General features: G+C 38.3%; 1 protein-coding gene across 4 annotated transcripts; it reads right to left on the bottom strand.

The window, feature by feature from the left end:
* Window positions 1–1,274: 1,274 nt before the first annotated feature.
* On the bottom strand, window positions 1,275–22,991 carry ARPP19 (cAMP regulated phosphoprotein 19). 4 transcript variants are annotated; one of them, XM_055436182.2, is made up of 4 exons: window positions 22,735–22,991; window positions 21,348–21,433; window positions 9,683–9,805; window positions 1,275–5,524 (listed from the first exon to the last, which is right to left on the bottom strand). In XM_055436182.2, the coding sequence occupies exons 2-4, from the start codon at window positions 21,411–21,413 to the stop codon at window positions 5,354–5,356; spliced, it is 360 nt and encodes a 119-aa protein (XP_055292157.1). In that variant the 5' UTR covers window positions 21,414–21,433; window positions 22,735–22,991; the 3' UTR covers window positions 1,275–5,353. The 4 variants fall into 4 exon arrangements, with proteins under 4 accessions (XP_055292157.1, XP_055292158.1, XP_055292159.1 ...); XM_055436183.2 differs by lacking the exon at window positions 21,348–21,433 and having other exon boundaries at window positions 22,735–22,985; XM_055436184.2 differs by lacking the exon at window positions 22,735–22,991 and having other exon boundaries at window positions 21,331–21,433.
* Between the last annotated feature and the right edge of the window lie 5 nt (window positions 22,992–22,996).

Genomic DNA, 22,996 nt, shown 5'->3' on the forward strand with positions numbered 1-22,996 from the left:
CAACACAGGCAAAAAGATCTTGGATATATGATTTAAGAATGAAAGTGAGATGGGGCAGGGGGAATGGGCGGGATGCAGTATGCACAAGGGAGCAGAAGTGGAAAGTGATATGTTAGGAACCATAGCAGTTGTCCAGATAAGAAATCCTGGCTCGAGGCATGGTGCCAGCAGTGAGGAGGAATTGACAAATTCAGTGTGTATTTTGGTGGATGTTGGTCACAGCCTCTGAGGAATGAAGGGTAACTTCCAAAGTTGGTTTCACTACTCCAGTGGGCAAGTGCACAGAGGTGTCATTTACTGAGTTGAAGTCTGGAAGGAAGGATAATGCTACAAAGAAAAATCAAAGTTACCTTCACACTCCATGATCTCCAACCAAACTTCCTTAGACAGTCACATTTTCCTAGCTCCTTGACTATTCAAAAATTAACAGCTCTCTACTTAAAATGCTCCTCTTCCTCCCTTTTCCTCCACCAATGACTACAGCAACCTATCTCTCAGAACTGCCTCTAAAATTCCCGATTACCACCCATCCCATTTATCCCCTAGACTGAATAATGTATTCCTCTAGACTTCCCGGAATGTTATTTCTACTTCTCTTAAGGAATGTTAATACTTCTACCTTGTATTAAATTTTAGAAGGAAATGGCGACCCACTCCAGTATCCTTGCCTGGAGAATCCAATGGACAAGAGCCTGGTGGGCTCCAGTTCATGGGGTCGCAGACTCGGACACGATTGAGCGACTGACATACACACACACAAAAATGTTGACCCTTAAACAACATTGGTTTGAACTGCAAGGGACCAGTTCTAGGTGGAATTTTTCACTAAATATGTACTACAATACTATACACGTGAGGTTGGTTGAATCCGTGGATGTATAACAATGGATAAGGGGGGCAGAGTGTAAAGTTATACATAAATTTTCAACCACTCCCAGAGTTGGCGGTCAAGTGTACGTACATACAATTTCTCAGGTTGTCTCCTAAACATTCCTGACAGTACTGTACTCGAGTGTTTTATACATGAGGTAGAAAAGACTCAATCTGCAAATATTTCATGTTAAACTTAATTACAAAGTCTCCACCAATATAAATTAGACTGCCAGGAACTTATAAACAAACGTTATTTAAACCAAAACAAAATTTAAAACTATATAGTCAAAATCTTTCTGTATATCATAGTAGCTGAAATCTAAAGGGATCAACTTCAGAAAATATACCAAAGAACAATGTAACACTTAAATGAGACAAAAACGGCAAATAAAATCAATAGATACTACGTAGACATTTATTTTTTGTGTATTTTACAAGTTTAATTTTGGAAGGGCTACTTGACAAATTTCAGCATTAACTGCTGACTCTATAGACATGTTCAACAAAAAAAGGCATTTACTTTTGGCCCTTTTAATACAGGCAAGTGTCCTATTGCATCACAAATAAGAGATGCTGTAACAGATCTGAGGGCATATTAAAGAAACTGGATTTTTCTTTCAAATGCTATTTAGTTGATAAATAACATAATACAAAGATAATTAATGGTGTGACCCATCAGTGATTTCCAGAATAAAACCCATAGGCCTACCTACTTTAAAAGGCAGGAACTAGTGAAACTGTTATTGAAATCAGCATTTTTATCCTTAGATTATCAATCCCAGAATGGAACTTCTTTGACCCCAATTTTACAAGGTATGGTGTGGTGTGTCAGGGGGAGAAGGGATATGGTGGAGAAGTGACATGGGGGAAGGCTGGCAGTGCATGCTGAATTGCAGAATTAGGACAGTGGCTCAAAGCTGTCACTTCCAGATGAGGGTAGTGTTTTAGAAAATTTAAAATGGGTCTATAGTTGCGGTATATTGGGGAGAATATCAAAGGACTGATAATTCATCAAGCCTAAATATCATTTACTGAATGCCATCAGGGGGCTTAAGAAATAGGCAGGGATGGGAACGGGGTAGGGAGAAGTGAAGGAAAATGAGGTGGAAAAGGAAAATGAAAAATGGAAGAAATGTGTCTGAACGTTGGGAAAATGTGAAAAGGCCACCAGAGACACTCTCTGTTGCCACTCAGACATGCCCTTCCTACAGGATACCTGCCCCTGAATCACCAAACAGAGTTTGGGGCACAATTCAAGTAGAGCTCACATTTCAGTTTGATGAAGCTTCACTAATTTGGACTGAGAAAGAATACCTGTCTGATTTAGTACAAAGTATCAATAAACATTTAGAGGTATAGTTCTGTTACATCAAATAAAACAAGGAACAAATTCCAAGCGAAGTAAGACAATACAGGCCTTGATGAACAGTTAAAACGTTTTTTTTAGGTGAGCAGCACAATATTGAGTAACTTGTAAAGAGACTGCAAACATGCTCCTTCCAGTTCATCAAAACAGTCCAACAATTCTTACTATCGCAACATGCCAATAACTAGAATTGTTTTACTCAGATATAGTCTTTAAAAATGAAATGTTTCTAAGAACTGTACTATCAAATAGGAGCTACTGGACATGAAACAGGTAGTTTATTTTAGCTGGTTTTCATGAAGTATTTTTCTCCAACTTGTTTATGCCAACATACATTTACAATAAGGACAATGATTTAAATTGGCCATTTCTCAAACCACAATTATGAAACCATAGAAATGTTTGATGAAGCCCATCTTAGTCAAAAATCTTCATTCAAGCAATAGTGAAACAGCCTGCAACTATACCTTCAATAAACTGAGCTAAGAAGCAGAACAGAAATATAAAAATGTATAACCTCTATGTAATATAAAAATAATGGAGACTATGCAGTTACTTAAACCTATAAGTCCTACATGACCAGTCTTTCCTGATGGAAAATCCTGAGATTTCAATCATTGTGACTTTACAGAAGGCAGGCTGGTTTAATGAGGAAATTTACTTTTAATAAAAAGACAACAATATTTTATTTTGGGCACTTACTCAGTATTTCACAGATCCTCAACAAGTTTTGAGGTAGGTTAATATTAGTATTTATTTTACAAACTAAACTCAGGCAGAGATTACATCACTTATCGCAAACCATAGCAGGAGTCCTACCATAACCAAGAATAACATGGTTTTTCAGATTAATCAGATGTGTGTGAATTTAACAGTGACAGCTTGCAAATAGTCATTAGAAACAAAACCCAAACCCCACTAGATATTACAGAAATTTTACTTTGGGTATTTTGTAATTCTTAAATCAATCCTATAATGATTATACATGCTTTTGAATAACCTACTTACTCTCATTACAAATCTATTTGTGTATAACTAATCCTTATAACTGAAGAAGGAAATGGCAACCCACTCCAATATTCTTGCCTAGAAAATCCAATAGGGCTATATAGTCCATGGGGTCGCAAGAGCTGGACACAACTTAGCGACTAGAAATTAAACCACCAATCCTTATAGGAACAAATTAGCACATTATTGATTTCATTGTTCTCTTCTTTTGGGGTGGATGGAGCAAGAAGATAATCAGCAAGCTTTCCTCAGAGTGCTAGGCAGCCTTTAGGTGCAGGTGCTATGCTCAACGCACCATCTGTGGTGATTTGGGGTCAAAGGAAAGCAAGTATCTAATGAAGCCAAGATCCAGAAAAGATGCCTGGACTCAAAAGAGGTGGAGGCCCTGCACAAGTCAAAGAAGAAAAAAACACTATCATCTCAGGCTACAGATCCTCTGCATCATGCTACAGCATCACAACTTATGGGAAGAGCTCTTAAAAGACCAGTAGATTTGTCCCAGCAGTCTGTTAATTAAAGTTCCGAGACAAACCACACAATTAAATTTGCATTTTATTAAAATGACATCTACAGAAGCAAAATATCTAAATATGTATTATCAGTTCCACCTATCATGTAAATTGCTCTAATTGTCACAAGTCTAATTCATTTAGCTTATTATTATTATTTAAAATTCAGCTTATCCTGACTCGATTCCTGGGCCAATCTTCTCAAATACTTGTTTTATTATAAATTTCCTTTTAAACAACTGTCAGTTAGTAGTAACACAGGATTAAGAGTGGTTAATTAACAACTGAGAAATTATAAGGAAAATGTCATTATTGGGTTAGAAAATACAGCATTCAGCAGAGCAAATTTCAAGAGTGAAGATACAGACACTTATGTTTCTGAACAGGCTGAATCACACAGCCCAACACAATGTGAGTCAAAGAAGCAAAAAAAAAAGAAGGGAGGGGCCACAAGAGGCAAAGTATTTTATTCTAGTGTCCCCCAAATTGACTGTGGAAGTAAAAAGTTTCTACATTTAAAAAGTTTATATAAATTATATGAATAGTAATTTTCATAAAAGTAAAAATGAAACATTCTGCATAGGACAAAAGATATGCCTAAGCAACATACCATATTTGCACAAGGCCACTGAATGTCATGGGTACTACTAACAAATGAAAAAGCTTAAGTCTATGGCAGGCCGAGCAAAGATTTCAGTTTGGTATTCTACAACCCCAAGACTATAAACTACTCTTACTATACAAAAGCTCTAATGACATACAGAGTTTTTTGTAGGAACTCTTGTGCTTCTGGTTGGCACATTATCTACTCTTTAATATGTGAAAGTAATACAGACAGTTGTGAGAGGTTGTGCAAAACTATTGTATTTACAAAAATGGCACAAAAGTGAATTCAACAGTCAATGCACATGCACACTTCATTCACATCTTCAATGACAAAAGGTATTCTGAACACTATAGAACTGAATAAGAATACTAGCTTCAACAGCAGCTGTTAAGCAATAGAGTCACGTAAGTTACACCAGAATGGGCAAATATTGCCCAAGTAAAATTCTATTGTTAAAGCTGAAACAGATTTAAGGCCATTCAAGTTCAAGCACAGGATACAAATCTTTTGGAGCCCCATTTATTTGTGTTTGAAATATGTGACCTTTCTTCTAACTTGTGGTCTTAAACTTGTTTTACAAAACCCAAAAGGAAAATCCAGAAGAAATCAACAGTAGAGGTTATATTAAATAAGAGTAACATACAAAGCTATAATTAAGATGAATTAAAGAAAGCCAACATTAAAACTGCAAAACTTGTTTGTTACTTGTTGGATCCAGCCCTACACTAGGAGTTAGGTAATATTATACAATTATTTTCAAGTAGATCACTTTATGTTGCTCTAACACGTTCTTTTCATCAGTGCACTGTTAAACTAATCAAAAACTCTACACATGTATATTCCCTTAAAATAGCAGCACATACTACCGCTACCTGCAAAGCCATCACTCTCAAATGACACAGGGAGTAAAAGGAAATAAAAAGCAGAGGAGTAACATATTAAGGAGAAATAATGGGAATTAGAAGATTCATGCAGTTCAGCTCTTTTTAATCAGCCAGCCAGTTTGCTAGCAACAAGGGATGGTTTCCGCTGAGGAAGGTCCTGTGGAGTGGGAATGTGGTCACCAGTGACCTCTGTCTTATCCGGGGTTGCAGTAGGAAGTTGCTTGTTCTTCATTTTTGCTTTAGCCATGTTGTAATCCCCAGAATCAAAATATTTTTGCTACAAGGGAAAAAAAGAAGAATTCAGACTAGAGTTTAAAAAGTTTCTATGCAATTATGCTCATTTAAGATATAAACATGACTCTATACTGTCAATATAAAATAAGCCTAAAGTTTAGAAAAAAGCAAATATCAATTACATGAAAGAGCTATGTCTCTACAGTGAATTCTATTGCAAGTCAATAAGTGAGAAGTCAGGCAAGAACACCTTCTTCAGGCTTACTTGCATCACTCTAGTTCCAGTATGGAACCCTCAAGATAATATCAACTTCCAAATCAATCTATCTGGGAGAGAACAGCCCTGGATTTAAGAGTGGGAGGCAAGCCTTTAATTTACTAATGTAAACACCTACGTGAAATTCTTATTTAAATGATTTTGGGGAAACACACACATACAACTCACCAACTTGTATTTGGGATGTGCCACCCACCTTCAATCAAGCTTACAATTATGAAAACTATTCATAGGTGCTGGTACTCTGTCAACTAAGATGAACTTTTCTGTAAGGTTTAAACCATTTATTTGAATTAAAGCAGTTCACTAAAATAAAATTTAAGGTTCAAATATAAATGCTAGGGTAATAGAAGAAATAAACTCAATAGAAATTATCACTTAAAATACACAACCCTATTATATACCATCATTTCCCACCTAAGCCACTAAGTACAACAATTGCTCTTTTTAGTTGGAGAGATGAATAGGTAAACACCATACCCTTTTTATCACTGAAACAGAAATTCTGGAGCTAAAGATCAACCTTAATATAGATAATCTACATAAACTGATCTGTTCCAAAGTAAAAACAGGTGAATTTGCCGGGTTCCGACTTTTCACCTATCATGTTTAGCCTGCCTTTACTGAATGTCTGCTATACTACACAAGGCACTGTGTGAATCATGAAAAGAGATTAAAAAAAATGGACAACAGCCACCTAAATCCACTATTATACTGTCTTAAATACACAAGATGCTGTGGTAACTCAGAGCCCATAGCATAGGCAAGAAGACTCATCCAGATGTGCGATGAGGGCCTGGACAAAGGGTGAAGGGGGTAAAATACAAATACTCTTCTTGAGATTTCAGAGATAACTCAAGCGGTAAATGGAGGAAACAGGAAATCACAGCTTAGTTTAAGGTTGTTAAGTGGCCTAAAAAAAGGTCTCGTCAGCTGCCTTCCTCCAGGGACTATTCTTTTATAAGCACCTAACTTTAAGCCCGGAGAAGGCAATGGCAAGCCACTCCAGTACTATTGCCTAGAAATCCCATGGATGGAGGAGCCTGGTAGGCTGCAGTCCGTGGGGTCACACAGAGTCGGACACGACTAAAGTGACTTAGCAGCAGCAGCAACTTTAAGCCAAGAGAAAGAGTATGAAACTTGGACCAGGAAGATTTGCTGCAGCTTCATTTCTGCATGTTTTAAAATGAATGCAGTGTTGGGGGAGGGATAAATTGTGAGACTGGGACTGATAGTAGTATACACATTACTACAGAATAGATAACTAATGAGGAAGAACCTCCTGTATAGCACAGGGAACTCTACTTAATACTCTGAAATGGCCTAAATGGGAAAAGAATCTAAAAAAATAAAAAGAAAAGTGGATATTGGGTATATGTGTAATTCACTTTGCTGTACACGTGAAACTAACACAGCATTATAAATCAACAATAGTCCAATAAAAATTAAAAATACAATAAAATGCAGTGAAAAAGAAAAAAAGAATTCCAGAATTTCTGATGTACTATGTATTATATGAGTGAGCTACTTCTTAAGTTTAGTAGCCTCTAAAAGAGAAAGCAGCCTCCCAAATTTTTTAGAGTCAAAAGCACAAAATGAGAAATTTAACACACAGTACAAATTTTAGGCAGATTTTCTCCAATGTAGTAGAGTCAGTTTCTAATAATAGCTAATCTATAGTAACCAAAGATTCATCATAAGGGGCTCTCACTTAACTGATTGGGCTACTTTGCTTGAGATAAAGGAATTAAATTTATGTAGTATGGCAAGAGAAAAACTAAAATCGATCAGTTTCTCACAAGGGCAAAGAAACAGTTCAAGATGGCAACATCATGTCTTGAACAATTTTTAAATTTTGCTTTTAAGTGGGGGGGGGAATCAACATATCTGTATCATCTTACTTTTTAAGAGCCTTCTCCCACTCCCAATTTAAGGGCCATACTTACAACCATATTTATGACTGCACTGACACTAATGGATCACCTAAGTGACAGTATTTAATTTTAAGGTCATGTTTCTTAAAACTGGATCCTCAGTTTTTTTGGGACCTCACAAACTCCACAAAAATAAAAAACATGGGACAGACTGCTGCTTGATATCCCTCACATCTCATATTGTTTAAAGCCTAAAAATAGGTATCTGAGTAACACTGAGTACGTAAAACAGAAAGAAACTTAATATAAATGATATAGAACTGACCTTCTCAAATGAGTGAGAAACTGGTTAAAGATACTAAGACAATCTGCAAGTTTGCTATTACAACAGAAGAAAACTAAAACTATGTGACCAGATATTTTTTGAAAAATAAAAATCTTTTAACATAGCAAGAAATGATATAGTTGAATATAAGATTTGACTTCTCTAAAAGTGCTTATTCACTGACATTTTGGTAAAATACAAAATTTTTCAATAGCTCTCTTCTCAAATTCTACATAATTATTTCTTGATTTAAGTGGTATTTTCTTACTGACAACTATTTACATCTATAACACCAACTCCAAGATACAATGCATATAAATTCTAACTTGAAAATACTTAAAAGTCATAGTTGAAGCTAGAGAAAAATGACAAAGACAACAGCCTGAATGTTGGAAGAAAGCCTGTTGGTCTAAGTTGTGCTGAAGAATAGCAAAGGAAAATAAAGCTTCCTAAACGCAAAGAGTCAGACACGACTGAGCGACTGAACCGAACTGAAACACAAATAATCAGTTAAACCCAAAATTCAAATACTAATTTAACAATCAAAGATTATTATATAATTCATATTAAAACCACATCTGGTGGTATCATTTCAAAATGAGACTTGGCACAAATATATTTTACACAGAATGTAGAACATGTCTCCCATTCTGCTTTTTTCTATTTATTCCCTATATTATGGTCTTTATAATTATGCTTTTTAAATGACCACATAATGTCCTATTTTGCTGACTTATCATAATTTACTTATATGTCTCTGCTGTTGAACAGTGATGCTTTTAATTGCAGTTAAAACTAATACAAAGAAATAATTGTTCTAATTTACATTTCATTGATTTTTATCCTGTATAAACATTTTTTCTGAGTTTTAATAACAATACTTCCTCTGTTAAATTCCTTTATCTAGGGCGCCTTAATGTTTTTCTTGTATATCTGAAAAACCATTTTATGTGTTACAGATACTATCATTTTTGTAATGATTTTCCCATCAAATTACTTTTCACAGAACAATTTATTTTTAAATTGTTAAAATTCTTGTCATCCTATTTTCCAAAGCTGTGAATGGCATTCTTTCATGCTATATAAAAATGCCACTCTATATTTTGCCACTTTTGAAATTTTATTTTCGTGGAAAGACAATTAGTGTGTGGTTATCACTTATATGTAGAATTAAAATCATCAAACTCACAGAAAACAGAGTAGACCAGTGGTTGCCAGGGGATGAATGGTAGGGGAAATGGGGAAATAACTGTTAATGGGTGCAAACTTTTAATTATAAGATGAATAAGTTCCAGGGATCTAAAAATTGGACAACATAGTTAACTCCAGTTAACACTACTGGATTATATACTTGAGAGTAGAGCTTTAATGTTCTCACCATAACAAGAAGAAAATGGTAATTACGTGAGGTGAAAGATGTGTTATAGTTAACCTCACTATGTTAAATATTTCATGGTATGTACATGTATCAAATTATCACACTACACCTTTAACTTACATAATGTTACATGTCAATTATAACTCAATAAAGCCGGAAAAAATATTCTCTTGCAATTTGATTTGAGAAAATAATCCACATATAACTGGAACCAACATGTAAGTGCATACACACGTATCTGGTAGTAAGGTACACAGAGGTACAAATACAGACACCCATTTCACAGCCTCTTTCAGCACAGAGTTCACAGGGCATAAACAGTTGAAGATTTACATACGAGAACTTACCCCTTTCTGCAATCGTTTCCTTAAAAAATCGGAACCTCCAGGCTTTTGTCCTAGATGAGGATACCTTGCTTTTAATTTTGCTTCTTCAGCTTTCTCTGGACTAGTCACTTTATCTTCCATTTCCTGAAATAATTTTAAATAAATTACTTCTGTATTACAATTCAGTTATTTTAGATAACCTTTTAAATATCTGAATTCTGACTTTTGTTGTTGAATGCCAAATAATGCAGCATCTGACTAAGAAACCAAGCACAGAGGCTTTAAAAATCTGCCTTGTTTTTCAAATGATCCATGTGATAGTTCTATTATAGCTGTGATGCACCCCACACACTGGATAAAAATACCAAGATAGCTCAGCTCTGAAGTCTTGCTTGCCATTACTTTCCGGTCATGTATAATACATTTATAGTTATTCACCTTCTATGGAATGCAGCAGCTCTCTGCCCATATTTAGAGAACTACCTTAATAGTTTTAAAATAAAAAAAATCTTTTTGACCTCCTGTTTATTAAAAATCATGTTTAATTGGAAGCTCTGAGAGTCTTTAACAGAAATTAATTACTTACATGATACATTTTCCTTGAACAACTCAATGCATAAGACCCTGTTATTTTTAAAGGAGAGAAACACCATCTGTCAATCTTTAGATTCTATTGCCTAATTTCTCCCCATATTTAATGGCAAACACTGTTCATGCCAAAGATTCTATTCTTTAATGTACTGAAAATGTTTTCTGATCAAGGACTATCAATATTTTAAAGACTGCTGCTGCTGCTAAGTCACCTCAGTCGTGTCCGACTCTGTGTGACCCCATAGACGTCAGCCCACCAGGCTCCCCCATCCCTGGGACTCTCCAGGCAAGAACACTGGAGTGGGTTGCCAATGAGATATAGCCTTCTTTCTTCCCAAGAATGATACATTTGTTTTTTGTTTTTGGCCATGCCACACAGCATGTGGGATCTTAAGTTCCCCACCAGGGATAGAACCCTTGACCCCTGTGGTGGAATCATGAAGTCTTAACCACTGGACTGTTGGGGCAATCCCCTGAAATGGTATTTTACAGGAAAGCAGTGTTTACCACTTCATGGCAAGTAGTGCAGAAGAAAGAATGAACAAAGATAGCGCTGCCTAGATAGGGGAGGCTGGGCAATGGTAAGGCACACTTTCTAGCTAATGGACTCATTTCTGCACATCAGCTCAGCAAAATCACACACCTCTGTATATCTTGATTTTTCTAGGCTATTTATGAAGTCAAAAAGCAGAAATGCTATCCATAAATATGCCAAGCCTACTTATCTTATAAAGCAGCAAGTAATCATATTAATCTAGAAACTGAAGAAACAACTTCATGTAAATTTTGCATATATCTTCCTTAAAAGTATATTCATATATGTTTTATAATTAACTTTATAGTTTATCAATATTTTTTTTCACCTGTGACAACTTTCTCATGCATTGTTACATCTTCTCATTTTTAGTCTTGGAGGATTTTGAGAATACAGCTGCTGCTGTCAAATATATCCTTTCTCTGGGGCTTCTTTTATGTGTATGCTTCCTTCTGTTTCAAGTGTTCTATTCTCTTGAAGCTGCCATTTCATGCATCTACATGTTTTGATTTTCATTCTTTTTACAGAGGTCACATCATTCATTCACTTGATGTATGTGTGCCCACCCAGAGACTCAAAATAGTATCAGTGACTCTGCCAGTCATTCTGTTCAAAAAGGGTAGCTCAAGTGTGAGATGTGTGATGTAAACCTGCTATTCCCATGAGAGTCTCAATCCCAGAGTATGTCTCTTTCAGAGTGTAAGCATATCAACATACTGTTTATCATTCCAGTGTTTCAAAACTCAGCCCATACAGAAGGGGTCAACTACCTCAGCTGGCAATCAGCTGAAGAACCAGCTCAGCCGTCTGTTCAAAAACGAGACAAAAAAGTGACTATCACTTGACCTGAAAATTGACATGGGGCTGTCTTCAATGTGATCATGACTTTACCAGTATTTTTTAAGGGTGATTTTAGTTATATGGGTTTTTGCCTTATCATCAGCTGGAGACACTAATTAAGTATAACAGAGTGGTCACCACAGAGGCTTCACTTCACTATTATGGCTCCAAGGTATTCACAGTGGTTAATTTAGAAGTGGACTTGGGAGGGACCTACTCCAGGGTTCCACTGTACAATGGCTTTTAAGGACTCCAACCTGATTACAGCCCAAGCACCCTCAAATTAAAGGATATTAACAGAATCCTACATTTCCACTAAAACCACCCAGCTTTCTTGGACCTGGGAAATGAGAGCTCTCTCTCCACTTCTTTATCAGTTTTCTGTATCTAAGAAATATTCTTTACTTTTTCCTAGTTTCCAATGTTTATTCAGGTTTCCCCATTTTATACACATGGGAAAAAATTTCTACACAATATGCCGTTTTATCTGGCATTCCTTTATTTTAATAAGAATACATTTATGCATATACTTACATATAATATCCAATTAAATAAAATAGCTCAATTAAGTTGAAACAGTTTACTATTGAAGAATATTTTGGGCAAAATAGCACCTATAGCTCAAAATATTTAGATTTATAATAAATCTGTAATGGGTCCTAGAAAAACAAAGCAATTCTTGAACTTTCTTTCCAAACACATAGCACAATGGCAAGTGCCTGATAGCTGCAACTTTGTGGTTGGATTCAGAATTTCAGCTACATTTAACACCAAGAAGGTGCAAGATGTGACCAAAGCTACATTTTTAAAATACAGTCAATACCATCAAAACATCTACAATAGTTTTAAAGGATCATACAAAAACATTCTTAAACCTTTGGTAGATGAGGACAGTTTCAGGGCTTATTAATAAGTAAGTTCAAATGCTTGGATGTTCACCAACATTCTGACATAGGTCCAGGCTTGCTTGTATAGAATTAGTAACACATGTGGCAGTGGACTGTATCACAGACACCGAGCCCACACTTCAGTTCAGTTCAGTTCAGTCGCTCAGTCGTGTCCGACTCTTTGCGACCCCATGAATCACAGCATGCCAGGCCTCCCTGTCCATCACCAACTCCCGGAGTTCACTCAAACTCATGTCCACAGAGTCGGTGATGCCATCCAGCCATCTCATTCTCTGTCGTCCCCTTCTTCTCCCGCCCCCAACCTTTCCCAGCATCAGAGTCTTTTCCAGTGAGTCAACTCGTCGCATGAGGTGGCCAAAGTATTGCAGTTTCAGCTTTAGCATCAGTCCTTCCAATGAAAACCCAGGATTGATCTCCTTTAGAATGGACTGGTTGGATCTCCTTGCAGTCCAAGGGACTCTCAAGAGTCTTCTCCAGCACCACAGTTCAAAAGCATCCATTCTTCGGCGATCAGCTTTCTTCACAGTCCAACTCTCACATCCATACATGACCACGGGAAAAACCATAGCCTTGACTAGATGGACCTTTGTTGGAAAAGTAATGTCTCTGTTTTTTAATATACTATCAAGGTTGGTCATAACTTTCCTTCCATGGAGTAAGCGTCTTTTAATTTCATGGCTGCAATCAGCATCCACAGTGATTTTGGAGCCAAAAAGAACAAAGTCTGACACTGCTTCCACTGTTTCCCCATCTATTTCCCATGAAGTGATGGGACCAGATGCCATGATCTTTGTTTTCTGAATGTTGAGCTTCAAGCCAACCTTTTCACTCTCCTCTTTCACTTTCATCAAGAGGCTTTTGAGTTCCTCTTCACTTTCTGCCATAAGGGCGGTGTCATCTGCATATCTGAGGTTATTGATATTTCTCCCAGCAATCTTGATTCCAGCTTGTGCTTCTTCCAGCCCAGCGTTCCTCATGATGTACTCTGCATATAAGTTAAATAAGCAAGGTGACAATATACAGCCTTGACGTACTCCTTTTACTATTTGGAACCAGTCTGTTGTTCCATGTACAGTTCTGACTGTGGCTTCCTGACCTGCATACAGGTTTCTCAAGAGACAGGTCAGGTGGTCTGGTATTCCCATCTCTTTCAGAATGTTCCAGTTTATTGTGATCGACACAGTCAAAGGCTTTGGCATAGTCAATGAAGCAGAAATAGATGTTTTTCTGGAACTCTCTTGCTTTCTCCATGATCCAGAGCACGTTGGCAATTTGATCTCTGGTGCCTCTGCCTTTTCTAAAACCTGCTTGAACATCTGGGAGTTCACGGTTCACATATTGCTGAAGCCTGGCTTGGAGAATTTTGAGCATGACTTTACTAGCGTGTGAGATGAGTGCAATTGTGCGGTAGCTTGAGCATTCTTTGGCATTCCCTTTCTTTGGGATTGGGATGAAGACTGACCTTTTCCAGTCCTGTGGCCACTGCTGAGTTTTCCAAATTTGCTGGCATACTGAGTGCAGCACTTTCACAGCATCATCTTTCAGGATTTGAAATAGCTCAACTGGAATTCCATCACCTCCACTAGCTTTGTTCATAGTGATGCTTTCTAAGGCCCACTTGACTTCACATTCCAAGATGTCTGGCTCTAGGTCAGTGATCACGTTATCGTGACTATCTTGGTCTTGAAGATCTTTTTTGTACAGTTCTTCTGTGTATTCTTGCCACCTCTTCTTAATATCTTCTGCTTCTGTTAGGTCCATACCATTTCTGTCCTTTATCGAGCCCATCTTTGCATGAAATGTTCCCTTGGAATCTCTAATTTTCTTGAAGAGGTCTCTTGTTTTTCCTATTCTGTTGTTTTCCTCTATTTCTTTGCACTGATCACTGAGGAAGGCTTTCTTATCTCTCCTTGCTATTCTTTGGAACTCTGCATTCAGATGCTTATATCTTTCCTTTTCTCCTTTGTTTTTCGCTTCTCTTCTCACAGCTATTTGTAAGGCCTCCTCAGACAGCCATTTCCCTTTTTTGCATTTCTTTTCCATGGGGATGGTCTTGGTTCCTGTCTCCTGTACAATGTCACGAACCTCCATCCAGAGTTCATCAGGCACTCTATCTATCAGATCTAGTCCCATAAATCTATTTCTCACTTCCACTGTGTAATCATAAGGGATTTGATTGAGGTCATATCTGAATAGTCTAGTGGTTTTCCCTAATTTCTTCAATTTAAGTCTGAATTTGGCAATAAGGAGTTCATGATCTGAGCCACAGTCAGCTCCTGGTCTTGTTTTTGCTAACTGTATAGAGCTTCTCCATCTTTGGCTGCAAAGAATATAATCAATCTGATTTTGGTGTTGACCATCTGGTGATGTCCATGTGTAGAGTCTTCTCTTGTGTTGTTGGAAGAGGGTGTTTGCTATGACCAGTGCGTTCTCTTGACAAAACTCTATTAGCCTTTGCCCTGCTTCATTCCGTGCTCCAAGGCCAAATTTGCCTGTTACTCCAGGTGTTTCTTGACTTCCTACTTTTGCATTCCAGTCCCCTATAATGAAAAGGACATCTTTTTTTGGGTGTTAGTTCTAAAAGGTCTTGTAGGTCTTCATAGAACCGTTCAACTTCGGCTTCTTCAGCGTTACTGGTTGGGGCATAGGCCGGATTACTGTAATATTGAATGGTTTGCCTTGGAAACGAACAGAAATCATTCTGTCGTTTTTAAGACTGCATCCAAGTACTGCATTTCGGACTCTTCTGTTGACCATGATGGCTACTCCATTTCTTCTAAGGGATTCCTGCCCACAGTAGTAGATATAAAGGTCATCTGAGTTAAATTCACCCATTCCAGTCCATTTTAATTCACTGACTCCTAGAATGTCTATGTTCACTCTTGCCATCTCCTGTTTGACCACTTCCAATTTGCCTTGATTCATGGAAACCCTTCTCTAAACACTCTTCTGAAGCACGACAGAAGCCTGAAAGCACATTTCCCAGACCAAATTCCTTTAAGAGTCTGTCAGTGGAACCTATATCAGATTAAAAGCCATTTTCTTCCTGGTGATGCCACACACATGCAGACAGCAGCAGCTCCTGTGTATTCTGCAGAAGGGCATTAAGCTCACGATGAGGGGCTACGGTAGCTGCTATATGAGATGGGGGCTCAAGGACACTGGGTTCAGAATAGTGCTCACTCTCGCAGGGGCAAAAGTTTTTTGTAATTCCTCACATCTGGAAACATCATTTTCCCTCTTTTGTGATTCTAACCTTGTAATCTAATCCCCTAAACCATATCCCTTTCTGTTTGATATACCCTCAGTGATTTCTGTTCTCCAGAGGACACTAACTGATTAAAAATCAGGTAAAATGAGCAATTTATTGAAATATTTCCTAGAAAGTATTTGCATTTTATATATATAAAAGACAGGAGATAATACAAAGTATAGAAGTATGCATGTAAATTGCCAATTATACCAAGTATGTATGGTAAACTGCAAAGTAAAATTAAGGCAATAAAACTGTTGTATAACTTTTGCTAGAACTATTACCAAAAAAAAAAAAAGGTCACCTTGCCTCCAGGGTGGTCCTGGCAGGATCGTGGGTGACTGGAGTGTACACAGGGGTAACGAGAAGTGACCTAATAGCCTACTCCAGATGCCTGACTTTGATTCCTATAAAACCCCATCAATATCTGGAGCCTGAAGATGTCTGATGTGAACACTTCATTTCACAGTGATTTAAAATAAAAAAGCTGTAACAGAAATTAAAAGAGTTGGGGCAATTTATCCTTAAAATCATATTAAAAAATACAAAAGACACAAAATTTGGTGTGACTGCATTTCTAGACATCCTTCAAAGGAATTCTTGAGCATTTATTTCAGCTAGAATGAAAATGCATCCCTCAAAAATTTTGAGATAAACAAGGAAACAGCAAACAAACTGGTATATATGCATGTATCCTGAGTCAGTTTTCTAATTTTCCCTAGCTTTATTGAGATATAATTAACAGATTCATTTTTCTGATTTTAATATCTTAATATGTGAGGCTAAAAAAGAACAGAGTAAAAATACATATGTTTTTAAAGTATTCTAAGGACTCTTGAGAGTCCCTTGGACTGCAAGGAGATCCAACCAGTCCATTCTAAAGGAGATCAGTCCTGGGTGTTCATTGGAAGGACTGATGCTAAAGCTGAAACTCCAATACTTTGGCCACCTCATGCGAAGAGTTGACTCACTGGAAAAGACTCTGATGCTGGGAGGGATTGGGGGCAGGAGGAGAAGGGGACGACAGAGAATGAGATGGCTGGATGGCATCAACGACTCGATGGACATGAGTTTGAGTGAATCCCGGGAGTTGGTGATGGACAGGGAGGTCTGGCGTGCTGTGATTCATGGGGTCGCAAAGAGTGGGACACGACTGAGCAACTGAACTAAAGTTTGTTTTTCATTTAGAAAAAGATTTATGATACTAATTTTACAATTTGTTTAGTTAAGGATGCTTGATAAAATTTCAGGGGTAATAAATTTAATAACAGAACTAAAGTATAAAACTTCCAAACTAACAGTGGGGGTAAAATGGAAGAAGAAAATCAATCAATTGAAAAAAAGAGGGGAGGACAAGAAAGGAGAAAAAAGATCAAAAAGCTTTATTAGGGATACAGAGGATCTAATGTTCATGCCTCTAATTTCAAAAAAACATCAAAATACATAAATCAGTCAGATGATAGGGAGCAAAGGACAAGACTATCAGCATAGGAAATTTCAACATCTCTTCCTCATACAGGTAGGTAAGAAAGACAAAGTAGTCAAGGTACTTGATTTTAATTCTGCACCCAACAATTAGAAAATACATATTCTTTTTAAGGACAAATGGAAAAACTGACTAAATATTATGCCAAAAACATTTCCATCCAGACCACAATCTACAATTCAGAAGTCAATTATTTCAAAAGGTCAATTATCTCCCTGTCATTTGGAAACTAAAGTACATTACTAAATAATTCATAGTTTAAAAAGGAATCATAGGAATAAAACAAATACTTGGAGCTCACTGATAATAAAAATTCTACACATACCAAAGTTGTAAAATACAAGGTTCTAAGGACTTAAAGAAAACTAAAACGTAATAAGCTAGGTCTAACTTAAGAAGTTAAGACAAAGAACAGAACCCAAAGAAAACAAGAGAGAATAAAAAACAGAAATTAATGAAATACAAAACACAGATACAACAAAAAGAATCAACAGAAAGGAAATGACAAGTTTAACCAAGAAGAAAGTATTAAAAATTCAAATCTGGTTTCAAAACTTTACTCTCCAGGAAGCCTTTGTGCTTCACAGAAATTTTACTACTCTAAAGAAACAGACGCTAGAATGATTGTCTGCATTTAGCTAAGTAGTTTCTATATGCTGATAATAAGTTTTGGGGGAGGGGCAGAATAAGCATCATTAGAATTTGGAAACTTCCACTCTAACCTATGAACTGGGAAAGAAAAATCCAGGATATTGCAACAGATAATATGCTTATGATGCACTAAAAAACAAAAATTTAAGAACAACATTTTAAGTGATAGTCTCTTGACAAGTAACATATGCCCCCAAATAATCCTTGTCATACACTCTATAACTTGCACAGGGCCTAACATTTACTAATGTGAGGCACTTACATTTTTGTGAACTATTCCATTGAAATACTTTAGTTATCCTTTCTATAAGTAGCAGGGGCATAAGGTATAAACACACACACAAACATATTCAAACAATTAAGGATTATTTTATAGTCTGTCATGGAACTAACAGCAAGTTTGAATGATTATCACCACTCTTTGGCCCTGAGCAGGGAAGTTACACAGCAGCATCACCAAATAAAAATCTGACCACTTTGAACAAATTCTCTATCTGTTCAACAGTATGTTCACTGACGTACTGATTAATGAAAGCCAACAAATCCTTTGGTATACTGTCAGGAAGGTACTAATACTGTTATCTACCCCTATGGAAAAACTCTGTAGTTGTACCAAGTCCTTGCTGCTTGCCCAGTGCCTGGCATTTAATGGACACCCAATAGAAGTTTACTGAATGAACAAATACAATATATTCCAAATGGTTTTTAGAAGTTAAGAAACTTTTCAAAACTTTTCTGAGATTTACCTCTAGATTGCTAAGAATCAACGGCTGTACACAAACCAGAGTAGCGGGTTGTGCTCCTAACTGAATGTATCTTGAGCCTTTTGCTTACCGAAGGTACTGTCAAAAACAGTCTCAGAAAATGCCAATATTAACCAGTTTTAAAAAAACTTGGAAAATGGGAAGGCAACTTATATTCATTCTTTACTGATGACATAATGAAATAATTCAAACAATATTTCTCTTCCTCTTTCACCACTCACAAAAGCACCACGCATGCCTTTTATTTTTTTATTTTGGCCACACTGCTTGACATGCACGATGATTCCTGGACCAGGGATTGAACCTGGGCCTCCACTGTGAAAGCTCGGAATCCTAACCACTAATCCACTAGGGAACTCCCTGGTTTTCTTTAAAATTAACTGTAATCTTTTTTTTTTTGGCCACGAGGCAGGTGGAACCTTAGTTCCCTGACTAGGGATCAAACCCATGCCCCCTGCATTGGAAGCGGGCAGTCTTAACCACTGGACTGCCAGGGAAGTCACCCAGCATACCTTTTAAACTGTCAAAAATATTTGAGTTAGCCTTTTCCAAGACATCTTACTAACTTAACTTGATGAATATTATAATAGAAACTGTTTTCTAGAGAATCTGCTATTAAGATCTTTTAAAAAATTAAAAGCCACTGTGTGTGTGCATGCTAAGTCACTCCAGTTGTCTCAGACTGTGCAACCCTATGGACTGTAGCCTGCCAGGCTCCTCTGTCCATGGGATTCTTCAGGCAAGAATACTGGAGTAGGTTGCCATGCTCTAATCCTGTGGATCTTTCCAACCCAGGGATCGAACCCTTGTCCAGGTCTCCTGCAGTGGCAGGTGGGTTCCTTACCACTAGAGGCACCTGGGAAGCCCTAAAAGCCACTATATGTATATATATATGTATATATATATACACACACACACACACACACATATATATGAAAATATATAAACATTCCTCTACTTTCATTCAGATCTAACTGGGTCTAAGCTAAGGTTTTTTATATTACCATGGTCTAGCCTCTCTTTTTTTCTAACTGCAGTACTAGCAGTGCCATTTGTATAGGCATAGTGCTTTGACAATGGGTTCAACCGGAAAGTGCAGAGAAAAATTCATTTAACCAACATTTTCAGAACAATGCCAGGTGCTATGCTAGGGGCCATGGGAGAAAAGATAAATAAAGGAGGGGCCCAAGCTTAAGATGCTCACTACAGAATTACATGTTGGAAATCTCCACATGCCCCTTCTTACCCCCAGGATCAGACTGCATGCCTGTCTCAGCTTACTGTTACTCAAAGTGGATGACTAATGGATCCATGAGATCTCTGCTCATATGTTTTGGTTTCACATCACTGATAATCTAAAGAACAATATAAGCATATTCTAGGGTATCTGAATTGCCATCTTACATTTAAGCACCTCTGTGGTCATGTATGGATGTGAGAGTTGGACTGTGAAGAAAGCTGAGTGCCGAAGAATTGATGCTTTTGAACTGTGGTGCTGGAGAAGACTCTTGAGAGTCCCTTGCACTGCAAGGAGATCCAACCAGTCCATTCTAAAGGAGATCAATCCTGGGTGTTCATTGGAAGGACTGATGCTAAAGCTGAAACTCCAATACTTTGGCCACCTCATGCGACGAGTTGACTCACTGGAAGAGACTCTGATGCTGGGAGGGATTGGGGGCGGGAGGAGAAGGGGACGACAGAGAATGAGATGGCTGGATGGCATCACCGACTTGATGGACATGAGTTTGAGTGAAGTCCGGGAGTTGGTGATGGACAGGGAGGCCTGGCGTGCTGTGATTCATGGGGTCGCAAAGAGTCACACACGACTGAGCGACTGAACTGAACTGTGGTACTTCTTTGTCAGAGCTTTCATTTACTACTCCATTTGTCCAGGATAATGAAAAAAGAAGAGAGCTGAATTTAAAATGTAAATGAGGTACCTAAGACCACACAGCCTACTCTTACAAAAGGAGAATTGAGGGATCATATGTCCAGGGGAGTGTTAACTTGCCAAACTCAAAAATCTGCACTTTAACAACTGCTACCATATTCTCAACATACTAGAAATTCAGTTTCAGCAAAAAAAAAAAACTTGCCACACTGAATTAATAATTCAGATTAGATTGTAACTCCATGCCAGGCTCATCTCTTCATTTTAATTTTTCAGAGGCTAATGTACCATAAAATTATAAAAATATTTTAGCTGACTTACTCTGGCTTTAATTGAAAGGTCAATTGGGTACACAGACAATAATCTAATTTTTTGTAGGTCATCTAACTATTCTTCCAAAGAGAAGAAACAGGTGATTTGGCCCACAGGAGCGCAGAAGTGACTCTGCACATTCTCCTCCTGTTTAGGGACGGGACCCATGCTACGGGCACTTAACATCTACAGCCAAACCTTAATTCAAGAAGGGATATTATTATATTACTAACTCACACTGGTGTTAGTGACAACAGCCCTAAAACCGAGGACCTGAATTAAAATTTTAATGTAGACACAAAAAGAAAACATTCAGGATAGCCTTAATCTTGTTAAGAGCCATAATATTAGGCTGTCCCAAGTGAAAACATTTACAGTGCAGAAATCAACACTCCATGCTTTGAGGACATACTAGCAAATCTCATAAAGGAAAATTACATAGCACATTACTGTACATCAGCAGTCGAAACTGGGGTTGATTTAGTGTTTAAGACAAAACAGCAGGGATATGGCTTGACCATTTTATTCGGGTTCCAAAATCCTAAAGAAATAATGAACACCATGATAAATGATTGCAATCTTTATATATATATATGACATATACTTCTCTTTATTTTCCCCGTAAGTTCAATTTTTATCAAAGTGTGAAAAATACCCAACAAAGTTTTCATTGGACTATTCTCGAATAATGCAGTGACTTGGCCTATTATTTACGCTGTCTCTTTTTTTCTCCAGTTACTTTACAAGTAATATCATAACAAAACCATCCAATTCAGGAAAAGTTAAGATGGTAAAGAACATATGGAATGGGTTTAGAACACTAATCAAATTTCCAGCCTGATTAGGGGCATGGCTGTAACCTTAAGCAGAAGTCCTTACAAAATCCAAGTATTAGACCAAATCCTATTTATGACAATGCACTCTGATTCTTAAATAATTACGGTGGAAGAAGCAAGCGCTGCTGCTGCTGCTGCTGCTAAGTCACTTCAGTCGTGTCCGACTCTGTGTGACCCCATAGACGGAAGCCCACCAGGCTCCCCCGTCCCTGGGATTCCTATACAAAGCTTTTATGTTCGTAATTTGAATCACACAGATACGTGGCACACTTCTCTACACCAGCAAGATATTACAAGTGAATTTACAATATGTCCCCATGTTTCCACACACAAAAAATGTGATCAACTAAATTGGTTAAAAAGAAAAAAATAAATTCCAATTTTTAGTCATATGCTAATCTCACTGGCTCACATTTCTAAGCACACGTTGCGCCAAAGCACTAAGTTATCCAGCGCATTTAAGCCTCACAACAACAGTATCAAGCAAGGACTTACTATTATTTTACAATGAGGAGACTAAACCCAGAAGAGTTCAGCAACTGACCAACGTTACATGGCTAACGATGACTGGATCTGAAATTCCAACCTAGGTCTAAGTCCCCGCCTTTGAAGTGAAGAGCACGAAGACAATACAAGTAGTTGCAGTTAGTTATTCCAGGGAAAAACAAAGGTTCCTAGGTTAGCAGCCCGTGGGAAACCTTAAGCTCCACGTACAAGGGTCAAAGCTCTAATTAAAAGATGAGTAGTTAAGGAAAACCCTGAGACACCGAGGAGTTAAAAGGCACATTTCAAACTCGGCACCAGGCCGGCGCTGACTACCCGAGCTCCTGCGGACCGCCGACGAGGGAGTGACGGGCCTGCCCGGGGTGGGAAGGCGGCGCACCCGCTCTGCGCCCGCGCCGGGCGGGCCTCGGCCGCGCCCCTCGGCTCCGGGCGGGCCCAGGCCGCCGCCAGGCCGGGTTCCCAGCAGCGACGGCTCCCGGGGCCGCTGCGCGCACACACTCACCTTCTGCTCCTCCGCGGAGGCTGCCTCGGGGACTTCCGCAGACATACTGCTCCCTCTACGGACGAGAGGCCGAGAAGAGAAGCGATTACCGGGTGGCCGAGGCCGCCCGCCCACCGCGCCGTCGCAGGCCCGCCCGCCTCCCGCCCGCGCCACGAGCGCCCGCCCGGGCCGCCTCCGCCCCCGAAAATGGCCGCCGCCTTGTGACGACACGCAGGTCCGGCGCGCCCGGCGGGCGGCCCGCTGCGGCCCGCCACCGCCCCGC

Source organism: Moschus berezovskii, chromosome 9 (assembly GCF_049115385.1).
Source record: "Moschus berezovskii isolate FMDL1 chromosome 9, NW_MosBer_1.0, whole genome shotgun sequence".
Taxonomy (NCBI): Eukaryota; Metazoa; Chordata; class Mammalia; order Artiodactyla; family Moschidae; genus Moschus; species Moschus berezovskii.